General features: G+C 37.4%; 1 protein-coding gene across 2 annotated transcripts in view; it reads left to right on the top strand.

The window, feature by feature from the left end:
* Nucleotides 1–24,649, top strand: part of sgcd (sarcoglycan delta) — a 158,491-nt gene that overhangs the window by 74,726 nt on the left and 59,116 nt on the right. For both annotated transcript variants that reach the window (XM_023342312.1, XM_023342311.1), the window contains exon 3: nucleotides 18,229–18,330. In XM_023342312.1, coding sequence (XP_023198080.1) covers nucleotides 18,229–18,330 — 102 coding nt within the window. The remainder of the gene's footprint in view (nucleotides 1–18,228; nucleotides 18,331–24,649) is intronic.

The following is a 24,649-nucleotide window of genomic DNA, read 5'->3' as shown; positions in this document are numbered from 1 at the left end:
AATAATCACAGCGCTTCAATAAAATCTGCATACCTGGATGTCATTAATTGTTCACTTAATGTCTGTTCTTTACCAGTACCCATAGCAACAAGTCATCAGACTGATTTATTTTACATTGTTGTCTATCTAAGAAGTTAAATTTTAAAATACTGTTTAAAAGTACATCAAAATGTTGGTTATAGATCAAGTTGCCAATCATCCATCCGTCTTTTGTCTTTTGCTTATCTAAGATTGGGTCCCAATCAGCTGATTATGTTCAATTCCATTTTGTTAATTAAATCCCTCAATTCCATCCCCATTTTCCTCATTGCAGAAATCATAGGGCCCTACTTAAAGGAGAACTATTGTACAAGCTTCACATTTTGAAAGTTTTTGTACTTTCATTTCGGTTTCAACTGCTTTTTTGGTGTCTGGAAAATGTGCCGTTTCAAAAACTGCCAGAATGTGATGCCACAAATCAGCAGGCATTTATGCCAACCCAAGTAGCGCTCCAGCATGTTTAGTCACTGTACAATGCATAAGCATTGTACAGTGACTGCTGGAAAGTACAAGTGTTTTGTTGTTGACTGACCATTTAGCCGTATTGTGCTTTTTTGTTGGTTGTGCAGAAGGCTCCACTAATGCTTTTCAAAGATATACGGAATCTATTTGCAACTATTTTCACATGCGATTGTAAATGTTGAGTTTGGGAGTGTGACCCGAAACTCAATGTTTACTTTAAATCACTTAGATTTAAAGTCAGAGGCCCTAAAATAACATCATTCTTAAAGGAGGTCAAGACAGGCAGAACTGACCAGACTAAAATCTCATTATTTTACAATAATTGTTTTGCAAAAAATGCGATGAACATGTTTTGTGTCGCACATAATCCTATCCTAACCTGTTCAAGGAAGCAAAATAGGTCACCTTTACAGTAGTTCAGTGACTAAACAGATGCAGGAATTACTGCTGACTGTTGATGAGACTGAAAGTATTAGCTCAACTAAAGGATTGACGGACAAAAATAAGATCGGCAGTTGAAGACAAAAAGGCCCTTTTTACTGGGTGTTGAGCCAGGTCACTTAATCCATTTTTAGTTGACTGAAAAGAACCAGAGAGCAGGACAATTAACCGGCGCTGGATTTTCTAACTGTAAAATGAAGTTACAGCTGAGGACACTGATTATGTTTGAGGCAGAGTCGGCTAAATTCATAAATTCAGCACTCAGGGGACGACTAATAAAGCTAAACTTCAGGCTTTTATAGCCCCTAATGGGAAAATTAGCTTGCTCCAAGACATGCAACCTAATGTATAATTACAGAACATGGCGAGATTAAACACAAAAACACTGGTAGTGAACAGGAATGTTATTGAAACTTGCTGTGCTCCTGAAGCCGTTTCACTTTGTGTTTTTACTGTTTAAAGCTCAAAAGATACAAATTCAATTCCTGGATGACAAAGTGAAAATGTACAAATATCCTGCTTCTCTGACTGTGAGATGCCATGTCAAACCTTACTTAAGTTTTAGTGTGAAAGTAAAGGCTTGTGTCCAACATTTAAAACTAGAACTAGAAAAACAAAATTTCTGAAGAAATTTAGCCGGGGCCTGCCAAGGCGCGCCCGTCGGGCTTGGGCCCGGCGTCGTCACGCCACAAATTGGCGTCGACGCTAAAGAACGCCGCAACGTAATCAGTGGCACGCGGAGAACCACAAGAACGTTAAGCGAGGCGGACGTGCACCATTCAGTACGATTTAAAATGTTGTCAAGGCTTTTATTTTGGAAGTTTTGTTAAACTTCATTTCAAAGGGCCAAACTAATCCCATGCGTAATAGTCCTTGGGTTAAAATAGTTATATAATGCTCAAAACACAAGTAGCTGATGTAAAAATATTCAAGGCTTTTATTTTGAAATTTTCAGTATGCTCCATTTTAAAGTTCCGAACTAATCCCATCTGTAACAGTGCTTTGGATGAAAAAGTCATATACGGCCAAAAAAAGCAATTACGTCATGTAAAATATTCAAGGCTTTTATTTTGAAATTTTCAGTATGCTTAATTTTAAAGTTCCAAACTAATCCCATGTGTAACAGTGCTTTGGATGAAAAAGTCACATAAAGCCAAAAACAGCAATTACCTGATGTAAAAATATTCAAGGCTTTTATTTTGAAATTATTATTATGCTCCATTTTAAAGTTCCGAACTAATCCCATGTGTAACATTGCTTTGGATGAAAAAGTCATATACGGCCAAAAAGAGCAATTACGTCATGTAAAATATTCAAGGCTTTTATTTTGAAATTTTCAGTATGCTTAATTTTAAAGTTCCAAAATAATCCCATGTGTAACAGTTACTGAGTTAAATCAGTTATATACAGCCCATAGCAGCGGGTAGTTCTAAAGGCCAGTTCTCAGTCCTGATCTGTTTCAACTGAGGATAGATAGAACTACAGCGATGCGTATTTGTAGTCCAAATCAGCAGCCAACAGCCTCTTGAGTTCCGTTGCCATGGTAAATAATGGTCTCAGCAGGTGTGAGCTGTGAGTCATACATGCTCAAACACACAATTGTGTGTTTGAGCCAACACGGTTTACTGAAAAAAAGCATTGGAAACAAATCCTTCTTGTTCGGGAACCGTAATACATATTCGAAAAGCGTTTCGAGCGTATGAGAGGCCTATGTGTCTTCTGCGATAGTCCCGAGATTCATATCTGTACCTCACTCAGAGCATTTACAGTGATGAGAGAAAGAAATGTTGTGCCCAGATCTGAAATTCTATTCAAATACATGGGAGAGAGCCTCAGACAGCCTCAGAAAATCATGTCGCATGACTTTGCTCTGAAGCACCGTGACAGAAAACCGTACGGTCTAGATAAATTTCGAAAACATTTTACCGGAGCAGACAGGCGTATCAATGTCAGGACCGATTGTGATACTAATCGTGCGATATTTGTGGGCGTGATGGCGATTTCAAAAATGATTTGGGCTGAAAAAGTTGTCTTCATCTCTCACTCTAAGCAGCCAGAGACGCACTCTAACTTTAGGAAAAATGAGAAACTTTGGGTCGCTTAGAGGCAAATTGTGGACAAACCGTAACTGGTATCGACGAGCCGTCTTCACTTTCGAAGAGATCACAGACGTATCTACAAAATGAAATTTGAATGGCATTTCTAGGTGAATTTGTGACGACACAGAAAATCCTCAAAAATAGGGTATTTGTAAGATTTTTCCCATTGACTTATAATGGGTTTTTTTTCGTAGTTTTTTGCGAATTATGTCGCCACGTTAAGCCCAAATCCCACCAGAAGTAATAGCTGGAATGGCGTGAATTTTCTGCAGGTTTTGATACCTCATTTGTAGGTGTGCACCAAGCGGTATGAGCCGCATTAACGGTTACGGAAGAAAAATAAAGAATAAAGAAACACTTTCTCCGACAATAGCAATAGGTTCCTGCCATTGCTTTGCATGGCAGGCCCCAATTATCCATATTAAATTAGCTTTATTTTTTCAGAGAAATACTTTTATTTACATATTTAAGTCTTATTTTTGCTGCTAACAGTTTCTTGCTTTCCAACTTAGTCTTCATACCACATTCTGGGTCTTTGGTTCAACTGCACCGGTTCAACAGCAAAAACTGACTCAAATGTACATTTCTCTGTCATTAACATGAATCAGATAATGTACAAAACACGAAAAGTCCTGAAAAAAACCCTTTGTTTCTTTTGCTGTTTTCAATGGTTTGCAGCAGTTTTACAGCATTTGTGAAATTTTGTTTATTTACTCTCATAAATCAGAGGTAAAAATTACCACATTTTTCAACACATTTTTTCTACATATTTCTCTCATAAAGCTGCATATTTAAAACATAATTCAACTTATAAACAAGGATAATGATTAATAATTTGTTTTACAAAAAAAATCAGCAGATTTTGATGCTGGAAGGAGTTTTATTCATTTCAGGTCTGAAACCAGTAACCAGTTTTTTGCATATGAAACAAGTCTCTTGAGATCATTAAGCCTATAGTAGTATATTTTGGCTTCTGTAAAAACATGGGCCAAGCAGACACCTTCCTACAGGTGCATGACAAATGTTCAGTCAGCACTTTTAAACATAATAAAATTTTGCCATTTTCAAAATTTACTTCCACTTTACCCTACAGAAGATTCACAAGACAGAGTACTCTTCTTTTGCCACTAAATGTTTTTTATAATAATTCTATCTCACAGTAAATAAGACCGCAAATATGGACTGACTTTTCACTCAATAGCAGATTTGCTATTGAGTGATAGTAGATAGCTACAGTATTTGAGCTATTTGCGGACATTTTCCCTCAAAAAACTAAACTTAAAATTACAACTTTTTTAATCTAAAATAGAAAAAATATATATAAATTTCTCAACTTGATTTTTTCGACCCATGTAGTGAAAAGTTTGGACACGACTGGTGTAGAGAGCACCAAACAGTTCATGTTCAGGGGCCTCAATCCAGGCAGATGAATCAGCCATAATGTTGGGTCCTGATCTTTAAAACACAAATTGTGATGGGGATAAATTAGAGATAAAAGAATTGAGCATCAATGAAGTAGGAAAGCATGGGATGCAATTTACCTGTCAGGAAGCAAAGAAAGGGCCATCAGTCTCCAATGTTCTCAGTTCTCCACTAAGTGATGAAGACCGAGACTATTTGCAAAACTCACACTTATGAAAATCTTCTGCTAATGAGTCATTAGTTGGCTGCTACTAAAGATCAAATGATGTGATGCTTATTAGTTTGAGCCCGACAGACTCAAACAGCAGCGCTCCGGCACCGTAATTACTTTAGCTGATGTACCCTTCAGCAAGGTTCTGCACATCGGCGTTCTCAGTTAACTTCGACAAGAGGTCACCTGGCTCTTTGCTCTATAAAGAAACTATTTACTTCAGTGAACTTATTTCAGTCACAGGCAACCGAGGCAAGGCCTTTCTGGGTTTAAAGAGCTTTTATTTTACGTCACAGTGATGTGACACTTTAGTAACGTTTGCTAACGTTTGCTAAATCTCCCCTTCAAAATAAAAAATCTAGAAAGCGAGACACCAAATTACTTATTTGCTAGAGAACATAGTTGACCGTATGTCACAATAAATTAATCCCATGATTAATTTCTTTTTAATTTTCTTTTTGCATGATTGTTTTTCTCATGTTTATTTCTACCAAAAACTGGATGACAAGTTTTCAGTCTGGTGATTTGGTCTCAACTCGCCCTTTTTGGAAGGACAGTTGTACACAATTCCATGTTTTTCATGGAAAATTTACCAATTTATGGATTTGTTTTTCTTCAGCATATTTAAAATATTCAAAAAAAATACAGCTTAGGAGTCTGAAATACCAAGATGCAATGCTACTTGACCTGCTATTGGCTGGAGCTACCATGGTATTGCTGAGACAGTTTCCATTGTGTATTAATGCGCATAAATGTATCTTTGGTATTTTGAACTATTAAAGTATGCAGTTATAAGTGTTTTTAGAGGAGGTCTCAAGTGTTTGTGAATTTTAGCTACTTATTGATAGTTTTGGTCCCTAAATGAATAACGGGATCCAGTGTAATATGATTTTTTTGTGCTATGTCATAATTGTCAATTGGAAAATGGTTTTCAATCTTTTTCAAAAAACAATCCCACTAAAATACATAAATGTTTACTACTAGCAAATATATTGTAAGACTATATCTTAGTCATACAGCAGATTGTTTCACTGATGTCAGCACGAGGTGAAAGCAAAAATAAAGCTCTCCAGCTGGATTATTCAGTATTTCCGTGGATTTCATTTAAAGTTTCTGGAATGAAAAGGTTTTCTCAGGACATCCGTCTGCGTGGAAGTACCACAAACGCTGCATCTGTGCGCAGCCTCTTCCAGTTCTGAGCTTTTGATGTGGGGCATATTAGGTCTGTTCAGTCTCAGAGCTCCCACCAGGCTTGTTTCCTGCAGCGTCTTCCTCAAAACAAGAGCTAATTCCCCCTTCTTCATGTTTGGCATGCTTTAAAAGCTACAGTGACGCTGACGTGAACACAGTGAGGATGACAGAGTCTAAATGGAGGACTCACATCTGCATCTGATGGGTTCCTGTCAGGGTCGTGATCTTGCTTGCTGCAGATAAACGCCGACTGTCTTCTAACCGGCGGTAAGGATCAATATTAACATCGACTAGTCAGGCTGCTGTTATGTCCCGCCTAGCGACACCAGGGGTCGGTTTTTGTGCTTGAATCTGAACGGTGCTTGTGGGTACTGTCAGAACCAACTCAGCTGTCTTAATCAATGACAAAACACTGACATGTCCAGGCTCTGGGAAACAGATATTCTAGATAAAAAAGTTTTTATCTACTCCCAAAGCCCACCATGCTGTGCCAGTGTCTCTTTCTCACTTCATCTTCGCTGTGCCTATTATTTAAAGAGTTTCGTGTGGAGCTGTCTGGATGTTTTCAGCCTTCCACATGTTTTCTTTTCCCGTCCAGCTCTATTTAAGGTGTCTATGTCTACCGTTTGAGGCTTTTCAGGACTGAAAGAAAAGCAACATTTTTTTGTTTTTTTTTCCCATCTTGACAAGAAACTCTTTATATAAGATGATAATAAGATGATTTAATTCTAAAGATGGGTAAAAGGCACTTAAACCCATGAAATAGTTTGAATAATCTTCTACAGTGGTGAACAACAGTAACTGCAGGATTTAGCTAAAAATAACGCACTAGTCATAAACATTATTTCTGTAAACCAAGCTAGCTAAGCGCTATGGCAACTTTTTTTTGTGGTAGCTGGTGCTAAATCACTAATTTCAGTTCAAATTATATTTACCTTTGAAAGACTACGACCAACTGTTCTCTGCTGTCCATGTTTTAGTGAATTAAAACATGGACCAGATACATTTCAAATGTATCTGGAATAGTTAACTTAGGGGAAGTTAAGTGCACTAGGTATTTCCAAAGTTAGAAAAAGCACCAAACGAAAATTAGTTCTGCATTAGCAGATTAGTGGAAGTGTGCTGACCACTGATATTCTATAATAAACGGGACCTTTGGGTTGGATAGCCTTTTCCTTTATCAAGTCAACATTATCTTCAAGTCAATATTCAAAATTGCATTCTGTATTTAGTCAGGTTGTTTTTCCAACTAGAAATTGTTTGATATGAAACATAAGCAAAAATAAAAGACTGAAATACTTTCTCATGGCACTAAAAATACTGAATGAGTTTTATCTGTTAGTTTTTTTCTATTACTTCAGATATGAAAAATGGGTGAATGAGGTTTCTTTATTCTCTCTTATCTTCATTCTGCAAGTTATTCTAAAGCTTCATTTCCTCGAGATTTACCCAGAATTTCACCAAAATATTTGCTTTAATTAAACTGTTAAGAGCATAAAGATGGAAAAGAATTTCCTCTCGTTCCTCCATGTTCTTCAAGAAATTGATTTAAATTGATAAATCTAAGCAGCTCCACGTTACTACAAAAAAAGCAACAACAAAAAACAGATTTTTTTTTTCCACAGGTACACCATGTTTTTCCAAAGAATGGACATGTCTGCTTTTAATGATTTGCGCTCTGGCCTCTTTGCCGTATAATTTTTTTTTCCTTAGAAAAACAGCCATAGCATCTTTATTTGTCCCACAGTGAGTAATTATTTTAGCTCCAAAAGGGCAGGCAGTAAGTCATGAACGGGTCAAAACAAGAATCGAAGGACTCATGTCGGGTCAGGAAAGAGATCCGGTCCCCTTAGAAAGAAGACATCATCTTAGGACCTCCGGAGTCAACAGCAATGAAACAAAGAAGGGGGGAACTTCAAAGGTTGTAGTAGAGAGATTTAGAGGATTCAGTTTTAAGGTGATGACTTTGCTTCTGTTGAAAAAAAAATCTGGAGTGCAGAGATTTACATTTTCATGTCTTTTCTTTACTTTGGAGTAACCTTTGTCTTTAAGGCTTTCGAAACTTTTCCAGGTTAGAGAAATTTTTATTTTTATTCCAGTAGCGACCTGTATTTATGAAACTATAGAAGGAGCCCTTAGACCAGAGAAACATACTCTGATTGCTCAACAATTCCCACAGTTTTGAATGAAACTTAAACTGTATATTTATACATTTATGACTGTATCTGAGTAGTCATTTCAAAAATACAACCAAATACATCCATCAATCCATTCATTTTCTTATACCATTGTCAGGTGGGCTGCTGGTGCCCATTTCCAGCAAGACATTTTGGGCAAGAGGCAGGGTCACCCCGGACAGGTCGCCAGTCTGTTGCAGCAAATACAAACAAATAAGAATAAAATGAAAATGTCCATTACCAGGTGTTCTCAAAAGGAGTTATATTTGAACTTTTTTATGTTAGCTGCCATCTTTGCACCCTTTTGCTTGGAAGACTGATATCTGTCTCTAGAGCAGGTCTGTTGTCCTGGTGGAAGGTGAACCTCAGGTCTACAACTGCTAACATCTGACACCTCACCATTTTCATTTGCATTTCATGAAGAAGAAAGGTTTGCTCAGTGTCTTCTTCAGAAGTTTTTGTCTATTCAGCGGTTCTTGGTGCAGCGCCACCACAGGCGAAATGGTTGAACAGGTTTTTCAAAGAGTGATTCGTTTGACACAGTGCAGTGTTGAAGGTAACCACACCAGCTGAAAATGTAGCCAATATTGCAATTTTTGTCCCCAATCAAACTGAGTCTTCCAGACTGTCAGGTGTAAAAATACTACCAAACTTCTCCAGAACGTTGTCCCTGATCTATCTGGTGTGTTACTTGGGCTTCATGATGCTGTTTGTTCACTGATGGTCTATGGTCGTTGAGAACTACACACAAGCAATTAGTTTCAATGAGGTTTTTTTTTACGGGTATCACAGTAAATCGGAGTAAAACACTTTTCAAACTATGCATCATTGTACTTACATGAATTGCTTAGTGTTGTTACAGTTCATAAAATCTCAGTTCTCAAGGTTTGTTGAAATACTGGATAACTGGTCTGGGTTGCTATATGGAGAAAAATCCTGGTGCAAGAGGAAGTAGAGCTGAGGGTTTTAATCTTCTTTCTGAAAAAGTGGAAAGCTGAAATACTTGGGGACATCTGAATGAAGGCTGTAGTCAGAGAGGTTTGACACGGAGAAGGAGATTTTTAAAGCAAATCAAATATTAATCAGGAAGTGAGTGGAGTTGTCCAAAGCTGGGAGTGATGATCTCTTGGGATCAAGTTCTGAAATTGCTCTTTCCTTTAAGGAGTACACATTTTACTCCTTGCTCTTTATGTATACTTGCTCAGTGGTTTTAGGTTTGGAGTAAGTAAGAAATGTATTTTGAAAAAGTTTAACCACGCTCCATGAGACATGGTCGAGACGGTGACCGGAGTTTGCTTCTGTCTTTGATGGAACTTTGACACAAAGTACCATTAAAACTGTAATTACTTAATAATCAAGAGATAATTACAGCAACTTACTGTCAAAGTTACTATCATATCTAGAGTGTGTGTTAGGAACTTTTATCCCTATTAAGGCTGGCTGTCTTGAGTTGTCCTTGAAGTTAAGACATTAAAGGTTTTCTCTTTTGTTCCGTTGAGTTTATTTTTGTCATTTCCACAAGATCAGTTAAAAACTGTCATCTGAGTTCAAACATTCAGAATAAAAAAGGGGGAAAAACAGATGTACTTGTCTTGTAGACAGCATCTCCTCTAGTGAATATTTCAACCAGTTGGGGCTTCTCAGGACTGAAAGAAGAGGATGAACTAGTTTTTGCCTTGTAGACGGCATATAAACCCAGCTAAGCTCTTCCCATCACCTAGTAATCCAAGCGGAGCTCCAGCAAGTTTGGTCAGCTGGTATTACTGCCGTAGCCGCTGTATAATGGCTGCTGGAAAAGTCAAGTATTATGTTGTTGTGTTGACGTACCATCTAGAAACCACTTGCTGCATTCTTAATGGCTGTGCAGGAGGCTCTACAAATGCTTTTCAAAGATGTAAAATTGTATAGATGTGCATCTGCTTGAAGCCATTTCCACTTGCTAGTTGGGGGCGTGGCCAACAGCAACTTATTTGAATTTAAAGTGACAAGAGGCCCTAAAACAGCTCATTCTGAAAGAAGCTCAAAACAGGCAGAACTGACCAGACTGAAATCTCATAATCAAAGAAAGATTTTATGCAAAAAATATAATGGACATGTTTTGTATAAACAATAGAGCTATCCTAACCTATCCAAGGAAGGTCATCTTTGCTAAATTTGTCTACAGGTTATGTTCATAGTGCTGAGGTCTTCCTGTGACTAATCAGTGTTTCTATGAGTTTACTCTCCCTTTGGAGCAAATTCTACTTAAATATTAAGACACATTGAAGAGGAACCTACTTTATATACACTTTTCTAAAGTCTGACGGAACTTTACTGTCTCATCTTTCAGATGTTTTTCAGTCCTTAAATGTAAACCAAATCAACTTCCATGTCTGTGTGTTTATTTCATCAAGTGAGCGGCAGCTTATGTTTGGTCTCTTTGCTGCTCTCTCATCCACCGTCCCGAGCCTGCAGGCTTTTACTTTCACCCTTCAATCACCGTCGGTGTGAAGTCCTTGATGGTGCACTGGTGTTGGCCTCCGAGGGCCGTGGCATTCATCCCAGATGAAGATGGAGTTAATAGGAAATCTATCAGCCTCTGTGACACTGACAACTGGCGGCTGCAGGCGGAGGCATCAGAGGTGGCGCCTCTGAAAAGCCTTGCTGCTGTTCTCTATCTTTTCATGAAGGCAACCATGCTGCTCTGACATCTAACCTGGAACCACACCATGTTTTTCTGTTTGAATTACTTGTATGGAAATCATCATTTGGAAGATGTGGGATAAATGTATAAATATAGCTATTATTCTAAGCTGCCCTGCATAGGAGATTTTTTTTAAATAAATACATTTTCAAGCAGACAGAAGGTCCAAAAGGAGTTTGATGGCTGAAATCTTTGATTCCCATTCCTGAGAGGAAAAGTTTAATAAACCATCAAATCAACATTTGACCCTACAGGGTTGTTGATATGTGATTGATTTGACCAGAAATGTTTATAGATTTTGAAGAGTTAGAGCGGCGTTAATCTATGAGACTGTTCCTTTCGGATGTGGTGGAACCTGAGAATTACAACATGGATGTGGAGGCAACAAATTAGCAGCAACCGTGTGCTAACCTTGTGTTGGTATTGACCAAAACATCTGACATTTTATTTTTAAGTCTGATTTTAATAAATTTTTATTCTCACTTTATTTTCTTCTAAAAGTGAGAAAAAAAACCATTCAAAAAGTTGATGTTTCTTTACATTTTTGTAGCATTACCTGTGGGTTAGTAAAGGGGTTTCCATCTAGAAGCTATTGCTGTTTGGGGTTGATAAAAAGCTGCACACATGTATACTTTGACATTTTGAACCGTTTATGAATGGTACAATTGTTTTCATGCAGACTGACTTTTCAAAATGACACCAGGAAGAGCAGCAGATGCTTAAAGGTCCACAACAATTTGACTTCCCAGCTTTGTCCACTCATGAACATATGCAGTTGTTACTCTCTCTTCTCTTTACTCCTGTTTCTCTCTGTGTTTATCTATTTTACTCAGTCTTATCTCATCCTGACTCCATCAGGACCACCTTCCCCCCCGGCCTGCTCTCCTCCCTTTCATCTTTCATTCTTTGGTTCTTTCTCTGCCAAACTCCCACCTCCGTCGGCTTTCTCATCCCGTTGATGGATGATGGGGCGCCGCATTGAGGGCCTCAATCAGAGCAGGGAGGAGGAGGATGAAGAGCAATCTCAAAGCCAATTCGGCTGATAGCCATCGCAGGGTGTTGCTACATGATGCTGCAGCTATCAGCCGTGGAGTGACAGAAAGAGAGCAAACCTCTGCAAGTTGCTGCTCCAGGTGGTTCTTCTCTCCAACAGTATAGAAAAACTTTGCTGGTATCAAAGAGACAGGATGTAAAATGTATTAGTTTGGAGCGGAGCCATGTTGGCCTCCAACTGGCTGATTGAAAGAGTCCTCGATGAGATCCATTGTTGCTTGCTGAACCATCTTTTTACCATCTGAGTGCTTTTTGGTAAATGGTGCACATGTGGCCAGAGCCTTTGTTTATTTGAATCTGAAACACAAAAGATGAGTATGCTGGTTTATGAGGGAATGAACAAGAGTCAGTAGTCCTACATTATTCACAATTCATTTGCTTTGTTATTGGCTTTGTTATTATTTATTTGTTATTGGGAGATTTTCATAAAATCGGGCTCCACAAATTACAAGCTTAAAGATGGCAGACGAGGGGTGTCCAAAGTGTGTCCAAATGGGCCCGGGGACCATTTGTGGTTCTTGGACACATTTTTTTTTCTGGCTCCCAACCGCAGTTCAAAATTCTACAAATTAAGTAATCGATTTTTTTATTGATTATTCTGACAACCGATTAATTGGAACTAATTCACAGCTTATTTTATACAATATTAGAAAAATGTTTAAAATACAAATAAACAAATAGCTTGACACCTTTGTTCATTAGAAAATAAATTTCTTATTGCCTAGAAGGCAATAAGGTAGCATTTTTTAGTGAGCACTTGCATTTGTAGCTAAAATATACTTCTAACATGAACATGTGAAAAGCTCAGTCTTTCTGTTTGTCTTAACATCAATATTTTTTTTTTGATTAACCAACTAAGAACTTGATAGCAAAAGTTGCTTTACAGGAGATTTTATAGAATTTAAACCAGATAAAGCAACAACTGTACAACTTGAGTTCAGAGTGGAACATAATTATAGACATATTAAGACTTTTTTGTCATCTTAAATGCAAAATGTAGAATTTTTTGTGCAGTTTTCTCTTATCTACTGCTGTGGACATGTTGTTGATTCAAAAAAGGCCTTTTTCAGAGTTCTTATGCCAAAAGTTAACGATTAATTTCTTTTAGTTGATGATTATTTCAATCATCACTTCATGATGATTAATTGTTTCAGCCCTAAATCTAATGCTCCACACCGGTTCAGATAAAAACTCCTGCATCCAGAGTTTATCTTTAAGTTACTAAAACACTGTTTATCTGAGTTGTTTGTCTCCAGGAGCTCTCGGTGAGATATTTTAAGCAGCAGCAGCTTCATCGTATTATTAAAGCTGTAATAACGGCCTTCAGCAGCAGAGTGTGAGAACGTTCAGCAGTTTCTTTTCTCACTCCTGGGTGGAACAGTTCAAACACTTGATCCCAGAAGACCTCGTCTTGCGTAGGAGTATTCAAACACAGCTTTCACCTTTTAAACATGCGGAGCTGTGATTAGTGTGCGACGTGCAATAAGTCCAACTCCTTGTAATATTTCCCTAAGAGACGTCTATATTTGCTTTAGCCTCGGGTGGCGGCTTGATGCGTATCGAGCAGACACTCGATAAGAGGCCGGGAGCTGAGTGTTATTGACAGCAGCGCGTCCTGGCCCTCTGAAGGTGTCAGCTTTACGGAGCGGGGAACAGAGAGGTGGAATGGATACCAATAAAAGGACAGATATGAGCGAAGACACAGGGTTAGCATCAGTCTTTATATTTCTGCTCCTGATTTTTCCTTCTGTTTGTGGTGCAGCACTCCACTGGGTCAAATAAATCTGTAGAACAACAGAAGGAGCCAGAGGCCCAGATGGTTTTTTACAAGACGTTTTTCACTTGCTCCAAACTGAAACGGAGTTCAAACAAAGACCACACAGAAAAATACTGGAACTTTACTTTGACTGTGTACGCACAGTAGATGTTGATGCTCAATTCTGATTTTTTGGTGAAATTAGATGCGACTGAAGTCAAACTTCTGTGTTAATAATTTACAAAACAAAAATGACCACCATGCACAGAGAAAGAACACAGAAGTCACACAGCACGCATTGTTTACGGAAGCAATAATGGATGGAGACACTTATGGATCGATTTTAAGGTTTATTCAGCAAGATAGATATTAAGATTTTGTGTTTTTACTGTGTTCCTATATAAACACAACTAAATCACAAAATCCTACCAAATTTTTTGGTCTAGTTTCCAGTGTAAATGGGTTCGTACACTTGAAATAAGACAAAACTAACTTACAAGTGACTTTTCAACAAGATATTGGAGTTTGTTTCAAGTCAGTCATTCCTTAATATTGGTCAAAATTATTTTTCTTATAACCTGGGAAAATGTCTGGCTTTAAGTGAAGTAATCTGCCAGTGGAATTAGTACTTTCATCCATTCATCCATTTTCTGTACACCCTTGTCCCAGTGGGGTCAGGAGGGGTGCTGGTGTCTATCTCCAGTGAACATTTCAGGCAACAGGTGGGACAACCCTGGACAGGTCACCAGTCCATTGCAGGGCAACACAGACAGAACAGGACACACAACCATGCACACACACACTCACACCTAGGGATCTTTGAACTAGAAGAGACCAAAAATGCTTGATGAGATTCGTGTTTTTGCAATGTAATAAAATATCATCCTGGGGATGAATACGAGCCTCACCACCATGTTTCTACATACGTCGTTCTAATTTTTCAAAACTTACAAGAAAATAAAAAAGAACCATCTTGGCGCTGAAATGCCGTTGACCTACGGCTACACACTTTGAGCATGAGTAATGACGAACAGCAATCTGTCCGCGTTGTAAAATCGTGACCGTATGGATGCGGCTGAGAAAGTCCCAGCATGGCCAGAGATGGAGGCGGGGACATATTCAGAGCTGCAGAAACAGATGGATGGTCTTTATTGTCCCAGCATGGGAAATATGTAGGACCTATTCATGGGCTGCACATGTTCATGCTTCTCAGAGGGAAAAAAGCCCAAAGCAGTCTCAGAATTGTTCATTTAAGAAGGGGAAGAACACATGTGAGTTTCATTTAGGTCATGAAGATACGAGGGTTTTCTTAGGAACTAATGGTATGCGGTAGGAGCTGGAGAGCAGCGAGTTAAAGGAACACCTCAGAGTATCTATGCTGGTCACAGTTACCTTCAATTATTCATGCCTGCTCAGCTCAATGGGCCGCCTGCAGTGATCAAAATAAAAAGGGTGCAAGATCAGGAGGGAAGCAGGAATACAGCGAGTTCAGCATCTGAGCAGATCTTTGATTTTGTCATCTTCATGTTCTATCTTGACCAATACTCCTTTTTTAAAATTGAATAATTCACTTTGTGAAATCTACAGTGAACAATCCGCAGCTTGCATCAGTAGCGGGTCAGTAGAAGTGTAATAATACAAAAATATACATGTATTTCAACGTCCTTAATGTACTGACTTTGCCAAAAGTTCAGTACAAATGTTCAACATATTTACACATTGCTTTTAAATACGCAGATTTCCACTCATTATTGATGATGGCAGAGAAATGTAATTATTGGACATGTACATAATTAATTATTATGCTGGGTTTTCACCAATTAACAAAACTGTTAAATCATACTTTGTCACATCAACCTGACCAACTCTCTTTATTTGAAAGTGGTTAGATAGTAAAGTACTGAGAGAAAGGGAAGGCATGCTGCGACAGTCATCAGGCTGGACTCGAACCATGACTGCCACATCGAGAACTAAGCCCTCTACATGTGGGTTGTGCGTTACCCCTGAACCACCGCAGTACCCCTGGATGATGTATTTAACAAAATTATTTACCAGTTTTGTTTATCAAGGTTTTATAAGAAACCCTTTATTATCATAATGCTTTTGAGATGCTAGTCAGCTGATTCCAAGTTCAAGCTTATAACCTTACTGGATAACCTCAGTTTTTTTTCCTCACTGAGTCTATGTTGGAAGCTGGCAGTGGTGGTCACCTCCAACTGAAACGTTAGTTGTTCTAACCCTAAAGCGGTAATCATAAACACTAGTTCTGGTGTTTATGAACTAAACACCAGAGTTTTAGTTCTTTGGTGTAGCACTTTGGTGCTACACCAAAGTGGTGTTTAGAGTAAGCTAATGCTAAAGCGCTAATCATAAGATATTAGTTCCACCAACACTAAGGTAATATCCCAACATGATATTTTGCAGGAGCTAATTAATGCTAAAGTGTTAGATTCAGTCTTGTTGATACCTACCATCTGTAAAAGGCACATCATGTATTACAACATAGTGTATTGCCCTCTACAGAGTCAAATGTGTTATTGCACACCTACCTGTACTGTTGAGCTTCAGGATGTAAAGGAAAGAAACAGTCATTATGAATGACAGCAGTGGATGAACACTTCTCTGCCTCTGTCTTATCTGTCCCAAAAATAGCTGCACCATCTCTTATTCAGGCCTCCTGAAATTCTGGAAATGAGCAGATTTTTTTCTATTTTTCAATTTTTTCTTCTCTGTTTCCTATTTAACCAGGAAGTTAAGCTATAGCCTCTCTCCTGCTAGGAAGTGCTACTCCAGCTCGTCTTAGTGCGGGTGACAGAGCTGATCTGTATGTGCTTCTCGTTGGGTTTCATCATCAAACTTTGGGGAAATTAAGTAGCAGGAAGAGCAATGAGACGTCTCATGACCCAACTGGGAATAATTCAGTATTTCACTTGCTCTTCTGCCACCAAGGCCCATGAATTTTAATATATTTTACGCAGTGTGTGTGGGGAGGGTTATGTTTTCGGATCATCCTCAGTAAGTTTGGGATCTCATTCTGCTGGTCAGAACCTGACGAGTCAAAGGACTGAATGAAAACAGAAAGATGGATCCTTTTTTGATTACACGTTTTGATATTTTTGTAACAATACAGTGAATCATAACATATCAAAATCTAAACATTTCTATGAAAAGGCTGCTCTTTGTGTATTCCATCATCGTTACTGCTGGGTCAATAGTGTTTACCTTGAATTTGTACTTCCTGCAGATAACGCTGAAATGTTCAGTGCTCTAATTCAGTGGATAAACTTCCTGTCTTCTTTCCCCTTCTCTGGTGTTTATGCAGATGTATGAAATTATTTCAGCACCTGCTGAGGGCTTGAAAAATGTAATTTTCCAAAAGCAGCATGCAGAAGCTTTTGGTGTTTTTTCCGTTCAAGCAAAACAAAAATTGTCCTTTAAAGGCTTCTGTTTGGAGATGTGAACATAATCAAAAACACAAAGTTTGAAGGAATTCAAGCTGCTATTTTTTGTTGTGGAGCTCAGTGAGCGTTTGAAATCAATTCCACATGCTTTGGTTATTTTTGGAATCATAAGTTTACCACCCATGATGAACTGTGACAGAATGGGATGTAATTTGGTCGGAATACGGATGTGAGATGGGTCTGAAGCCACCTGACATCTGACAGTTAGATGTGGACGGGGCTGAGATACAGGAGGTGTCATCAACATTTCATTTGAGCGTGAGTGACGGTTTGCATGAGGCAGAGGCTCGTTAACGGCTCCTAAGCCAAAATCTGACTGTCAACAATCTGGTGCAAAAAGTCCCACACATTCCTGTTTGCATGCCAGTAATAAAAAAGTATGACAGGCATTATTGTTATTATTAGTTTTTTGACAACATTATTATTAATATTATTACTTTATTTTCATTAGCAGTAGTAGTAGTAGAAGAATTTGAATTTTATTATTTTTCTAATTAGTAATAAAAATACAAAGGTCATTATTATAAAATATTATTTTTGAAGAAGAGTGTTAATAATTTTATTAAAGTTATTAAGATTATAAGACTATAATTATCATTGTTGTTTTTTTAATAAAGTAATTATTATATTTAATCTCATGTACAACAGTAAATGTATGAAACAGATGAGCATCAAGTAAAAAATGTTAAATGCTCAAATCCAGAGATCATATCAATCAATCAACAAGAAAGCAAACACAACAAAGTTAAAATGAAATTATGCATCATGATCTTTGTATTTGCCTTGTCGATGCCCTGCCCCCTCAAATGTATTGTAAATAAAAGATTTCTAAAGCAGCCAAAAACAGTTTATGTTTATATATAGATTTTGACAAAGTTTTAAATGCCTGTCTGGTTAAGAATGAGAGAATCACATTTTTATTTTTCCAATCCATTTTGGATCTCGATCATTCTGGTTACTTGATTGTGTGAAATACACAACTGGAGAAAAATGGTTTTATCCATGCATGCTTTTTCAAAATTCAAAAATTAAAGATTCTTGAAATTTTTCCTTTTTTTTTAAAGAAAAGGAATAACAGAAGTTTCTGGAGATGGACCGCTGGGTTCGTCCAGAACAAGTTTTGTGTTCAACTACTGTAAAAGTTGTCCATTTATGTTAAATATAAAATGCTATTATTTGAGAAGAGATGTTTTCTGAATTGAACTAAACACGGCTGCTTCTTGTTCCTGACAGGACGGCATGGGCAACCTGAGAATAACAGAAAAGGGCGTGAAACTGGAGGGAGACTCTGAGTTCCTCCAACCTCTCTATGCCAAAGAAATCCGGTCCAGTCCAGTAAGTAACCTCCATGTTTTTAATATCAGACAGAGCTTACACTGTCTACTGTTACACTGAATTCTTTAAGAGGCCCACATTAATTCATGGTAACCTATAGAAAAGGATGTATTATAAGCCAAACATTCAGCATTTGGCAAGAACTTGACATCATGCAATGTTTCTGAATTTGTTTTAATGTGAACTATAGGGAGAACTAAAGGTTTGAGTTTCTCTCTTGGGTTTGAGTTATTGTTTTATATATATATATATATATATATATATATATATATATATATATATATATATATATATATATATATATATATATATATATATTTCAAAGTAAACGCTCGAAGCATTTACTTTGAAAAAAATAGTGTTCAAAGCAGGGCCCGTCGCCTGAATACTGCAGCTAGGAATAATGGAATAGGACTCCGGTTCTATTTTGTGGGTTTTCTTCTCTCTGAACTGGGGCCATGATTAAGAGGGACGGCCGGGGGCATTCGTATTGCGGCCCCAGGTTATCTAGAGTCACCAAAGCGGGCCCCCCGTGAGAGGAGCCGCACCCCGCATGGGTTTTGGGTCTGATAAATGCACGCATCCCCGGCGGCATATATATATATATATATATATATATATATATATATATATATATATATATATATATATATATATATATATATATATATAATGTGTGTGTGTGTATCCTTTGTTCCATGCATGTTTCTGTCACTTCTTTTGATCAAACAATATTGTGTAACACTAGAGATATTAATTTATGTAGATAGTATAATAACTGTCATTGTGTCAGAAAAAAACATTCTGCTTTGAACCAGAGGACGGTGATTTATTTACATTGGTTCTAGCAACATGAAATATGCCCTTTAATGTTTTTAACATTAAAGGTGTGATCAAGACTTTGCATTCTTCTTTAATGAAAGGAAAGAAAAACTAAAAAATAGAGGGGAAAGAAAATTTGGGGAAAGAAAAAAAGAACAGATTAAAATTGTGAAAAAAGAGAAAAAATACAATAGATAAAAAAGGAGAAAATGTGAAAAGGAAAAAGAGGAAAAGCAAGGAAAGGAAGAAAAAGAGGAAGGATAGGAAAAGAAAAGAGAATAGGGAAAAATTAGAATAAATAAAAAGCAGATTGGGAAAAAAGGAAAAAGTAAGAAGAAAAATAGGAAAATTTGAAAAAGGTAAATGGGCAGAGAAGAAAGACAAAGAAAAGGGAATAAAAGTAACAATGGATGAAGAAAAAATAGAGAAAACAGAAAAAAACACAGTGGGGTCATGTCTGTAAAATGGCTGGATTTCTTCATAACTACTATGATAGAATTCATCTTTCCCTCCATAAGAAGAAAAGACTGGGTCTGTTGTTCAGTCAGGCCGGCCGTGTTGCAGTCCAACCACGTTTCATCAGAGGTCATGACACGACAATTCCTGTTGAATATCACATGATAGGAATCTGTGATCAATACGGCTCCATCCTCAGGTACGCCGTCAGCCTCTACAGGTGAGCGCGTAAATAAAATGTTTGGCTTGCGGTTTTAGGGCCTTTGTTTTGTTTTCGGTTTTCCTTCCTGTTGCTCCTACAGTAGCTACAGGAAGATGCCAGGGAATTGGAAGAGATGGGGTTCAGATACAGAGAGAGGCACAATCTCCCTCCCTCTCTTCTGCAATAATCTCTGTGTGCAGGTAGCGGACGGAGGGCTTGATAATGCAGGAGAGGCGTGCTTTATCTCTGTTGTCTGGGAGCTAACGTGAGCTGAGGGAGAGAATGACTGATGGAGGCGGGAGAGCAGAGGGGAGTAAAGAAACAATGGAGAAGAAGAAGAGAAGGTGAAGACAGAAGCAGGGAGACAGATGGTTTAGGACTGAATTAGAACCAGAGAGACAGGAAGCAGGCGACTCTGGTTTGACAGAGCAACTAAATCATGCACAACATCTTCGCAGCAAAATTGAAATTAAGTCCGGAGTTCTCCAGGAAGCAGATCCAGATAACATGGATAATCTCCCCTACGCACAATTTGGCATCCTGTTGAAGCGGCTTAATTTGGCTCAGGCCAACATGTGAGCATATCTATCAACATGTGATAAATACAGAACATTAGCTGGCAGGTACATTAAAGATGGCTGCAGACTGTTTTAGTCCCCCTCATAAAATATACATATTTATTGCTGCCAGAAGAGTATTGGAAGTGGAGATGATGTCTGCTCCGATTAAACTGAGAGGAGAGATGAATATAAAATCAGGACTAAGAATAGAAAAATGAAAAAGAGTGAAGAGAATCAAAACAGCCGAGGTGAGAGGAGCTGTATGGCCACATCCAACATGTTGAGCCAGGTAAAAAAAGAATCTAAAATAGAAATCTTTGCAAAACTTCCTGGTCTCTAGAGGCGAGCAACACTGCATCTTTTGGTATCAATTCCTTACCAAATAAATACAGGATATTGCTGATTCCAGTACTTATTAATTTGCTATATTATCAAACTTTTGACTTGTAGGTGTTTTTGTGGGTTTTCCTTTAAATGTTGTTTTCAATCCTAGGACAGAATTTGGACAAAGTTTACACAACTTCTCTTCTAAACCAATAACCAATAATTTTTTCACTCCAAAGGCTGATAACTGATAACGACCGATGACATACATGGAAACAAGAAAGGCTAGTGAGCAAAAATGTAAAGACATGACATCAGTACTCCAAACAATACCAAATACTGTTGACTTTTTAAAATATATGCAATTCTGAAATGAAAAACTATTATAAAGTCAACATTTACCAAAATATATCAACAGAAGGACTATTATTTATTTTCTGAAATTAACATAGATTTACATAAATTCATTACTTATTGATGTGAAAACAAACCAGCATTAAAAACAAGGTCTCCAGAATTAATCAGAGATTTAACATAAATACAGAGTGAAAAATTGTATTTCACAAGATCAAAATAGAAACTGCTGACTCACATCAGAAAAGTTGCTGCGGCTCAACATGATAAAACACAGTATGGCTAATCAAGACAAAATATTTTGGATTTTGAGAGTTGAGAAACAAGAACAGAAATAAAACAACATTTCTAAAGGAAATCTGAACCTAAAGTATCAACCTTTCCACGCTGTTATCAATCCGATACTGACACAGACCTGGTTTTAATATTATTGATATTTTGGATCAATTCCAGCTCTAATCTTACAAGATTTTTGACAATTTTAGTGTCTTCTTGGAGACTTTTAGTCTGTTTTGGAGTATTATCTTTAAACTTCATGACCAGACCTGGTGCATAAGGGTGAAATTGAAGACGGGTTGTATTTTACATCCCTCTTTGCAAAATTTCTCAAACTCAGTCAGACTGGATGTATATTGATCAAAGTTCAAGTCTTACCACAGTTTTTCAGTTAAATGTGTGTTCTGGACTGTAACTAACAGACGAGCATGCTAAATGTATGTTTAAAGTTGTCCTGAGAAATTTTGTGCCTTTTTGAAACATTGAATTGTGTCCCTTGAGGCTTTCCCTACATACTGCAGTACAAATTGCTGGTATTTTAGGCATCTGCTTGTGTGACATGTTTAGATTTCAGCTGTAAGTGCAATGGGCCAAACCTTGCTGTAGCAGTATTTTCATTTCATTTACGGTGGATCATCTCCACTCTTCAGCATATTTATGGCTGGTGAGGAAACACTTGGTAGTAACATCAAACTGTCGCCCAGCAAGTAACATATAACAGCTGAGAGAAATTTATTCACAAAGTGAAATGATGCAGTATGATTTGAAGCAAATAGACGTTTCCTATGTGTGGAGTAGATTTACTTCCAGAGATTTTTTGTCAACTCTATTTGGTTATTTTAATTCAACTATCTAGTCTTATTTATGTACTTTCAGCATGGGGGCTGTCCTGCTGGGTGTAATAAGGTCCCCTGTACTATCAGCAACATTCACAAACAAAAGTACTGCACACCGAGCCTAAATACAGATCCTATCCCAGAGTAGCTATATTAGAAATATATTATATGCAGGCACTTAAGGATGCGATTTAGTACAAAATAATAGGGAAGAAATGTTCCCAGTGTGTATTCCTCTTTTAGAAATGGAAGATATTGAAACAAAAGTCACAAATATTACAAGGTTTTTCTGCTCTGTGCCTGAGCTGAGCAGAGCCGCGAGTAATGAGAGCTAACGAATGAGCAATGAGCTGTCAGCACAATGAGCTTCACACTGTAAGGTAGAGAACTGAGAGAAATATAGTGAAAACTTTTTATTCAGGACCACGCAGCAAATATGGAGAAAGTTCAAATTTAAAGTTATTTCTCACAGACTGACTGCATGTTTCTACAAATCTTCCTACCTCCTTAGTTTTAAGCTAAATCTAAAACCAACTCATAAAGTTGAAGTTTACCTCCACCTATAATGGAAATAAAAATTTAATTATGTACTTTAAATTATTAATCTGAACTGTTATTTTTCTATAATTATGTATCATACAGCGGAAATGATTTTATAAATAGGATCCTGGTGTACAAGTTTCAGTTTATTGTGGATTTTCTGTTATTCACATGATCAGAATACTAGAAATTATTTATTTCTTTTGGTGTTAATATTCCATCAAGCTTCTGGCATTATTCAGGATATTTGAATCACAGAAACGCACAATTTTTAATAGCATTTTTTTCTGAATGGGAGCTAAATTATTGTACTTATTGGCTTTATTCTAATTAAGACAACAAATATAGAATATTTTCTGCTTCTGTTAAAAAAAAAGTTAGCAAGTATTTTTCTTTTCAAAAATTAGCATTTAGACAAAACTCAACTGTCTCCTGTTCAGAGCAAACGTCTGCGGCTGCGAACATTTGCTCTGAAAAGGAGACAGTTGAGCCCAAACTGTCTCCTTCAACTTCTGCTGAAGTGGCATTAAAAGACTGGACCCAGCAAAAAAGATCGGTCCGATGGGACGATTTGCAGTCTCCGTGTGCATGAATAGGTTCTCTCCTGGTACTCCGGCTTCCTCCCACAGTAAAAAAAGATTTTGTGCACATTAGATAATAGATGGATAATGGAATTTTTTACTTGTTTCTAATAATAATTGTTATTATTCTTAGTAATAATAATAGCAATAATATGAATACTAGAAAATTCCTGAAGAAATTTAACCGGGGCCTGCCAATGTGTGCCCGTTGGTTTGAACCCAGCGTTCTGACGCTAAAATATAGCATCAATGCTAAAGAGAGCTGCAATGTAATCAATAACATGTGAAGAGTAACAATCATGTTGATGGACCTGGACTTGCACCATTCAGTATGTTAAAATACTGAATACTGAATGGTACATCTTACTAATGTAAGACTAAATGCTGCCAGTAGCATGTGGGGTATCATTAGAATGTTGTCTTAGATTGACTTCCTACATTCAGTGTCGTAAACATGGCTAATATGTAAGAAAAATAGCTAAAAGCTTATTTTAGGGAAAAGGCTAATGCTAATGCATTTTCACTGCGCAAGACAGTGCCCTGACCTGAGAGAAAAATATAATGCAAGGTAACATTATTGCATTGCCTACAGCGGTGCACTGGAGGGGGCAGTGAAATGCTAATGTTTGTGCTAATGTTAATGTACTGCCTTGCTATGCATGGCAGCTCACTAACCTAAGAGAGAAAGATAATACAGGCTAATATTACTAACTGACCAGAGGCGAGTATTAAGGCTTTTATTTTGAAATGTTAAGTAAGCTTCATTTTAAATGTCCAAACTAATCCCGTGAGTAACAGTGATTGGGTTAAATCGTTTCTATAATGCTCAAAAGAGCAATAATCTCATGTAAAAATTGTCAAGGCTTTTATTTTGAAATTTTCAGTAAGCTTCATTTTAAATGTCCAAACTAATCCCGTGAGTAACAGTGATTGGGTTAAATCGTTTCTATAATGCTCAAAAGAGCAGTAATCTCATGTAAAAATAGGCAAGGCTTTGATTTTGAAATTTTCAGTAAGCTTCGTTTTAAATGGCCACACTAATCCCAGGTGTAACAATGGTTGGATAAAATCAGTTATAAAATGCCCAAATCACAAGTAATTCTAAAGGCCAGTTCATTCCTTCTCAGTAGTAACTGACAGTTCCACCATGTTGTAGTTCTTGCATTCGGCTCAAACCTCTTTTGTAGGCACTGAGTGTCCGCCATGTTGTAGTCCTAACCTTGAGTCATTGTAGTTCTAAAGAGCAGCTCAACTGTCATGTGAGTGAGACAAACAGGGAGAGACAGAATTCTAATAGTTTGAAGTAGTAAGTTTTTCTGAAAGACCTGAGAGGAATATTCAGGCTTTTATTTTGAATTTTTTAGTAAA

This window comes from Xiphophorus maculatus, chromosome 11 (genome assembly GCF_002775205.1).
Source record: "Xiphophorus maculatus strain JP 163 A chromosome 11, X_maculatus-5.0-male, whole genome shotgun sequence".
Classification (NCBI taxonomy): domain Eukaryota; kingdom Metazoa; phylum Chordata; class Actinopteri; order Cyprinodontiformes; family Poeciliidae; genus Xiphophorus; species Xiphophorus maculatus.
This window is presented reverse-complemented; position numbering and strand designations above follow the sequence as displayed.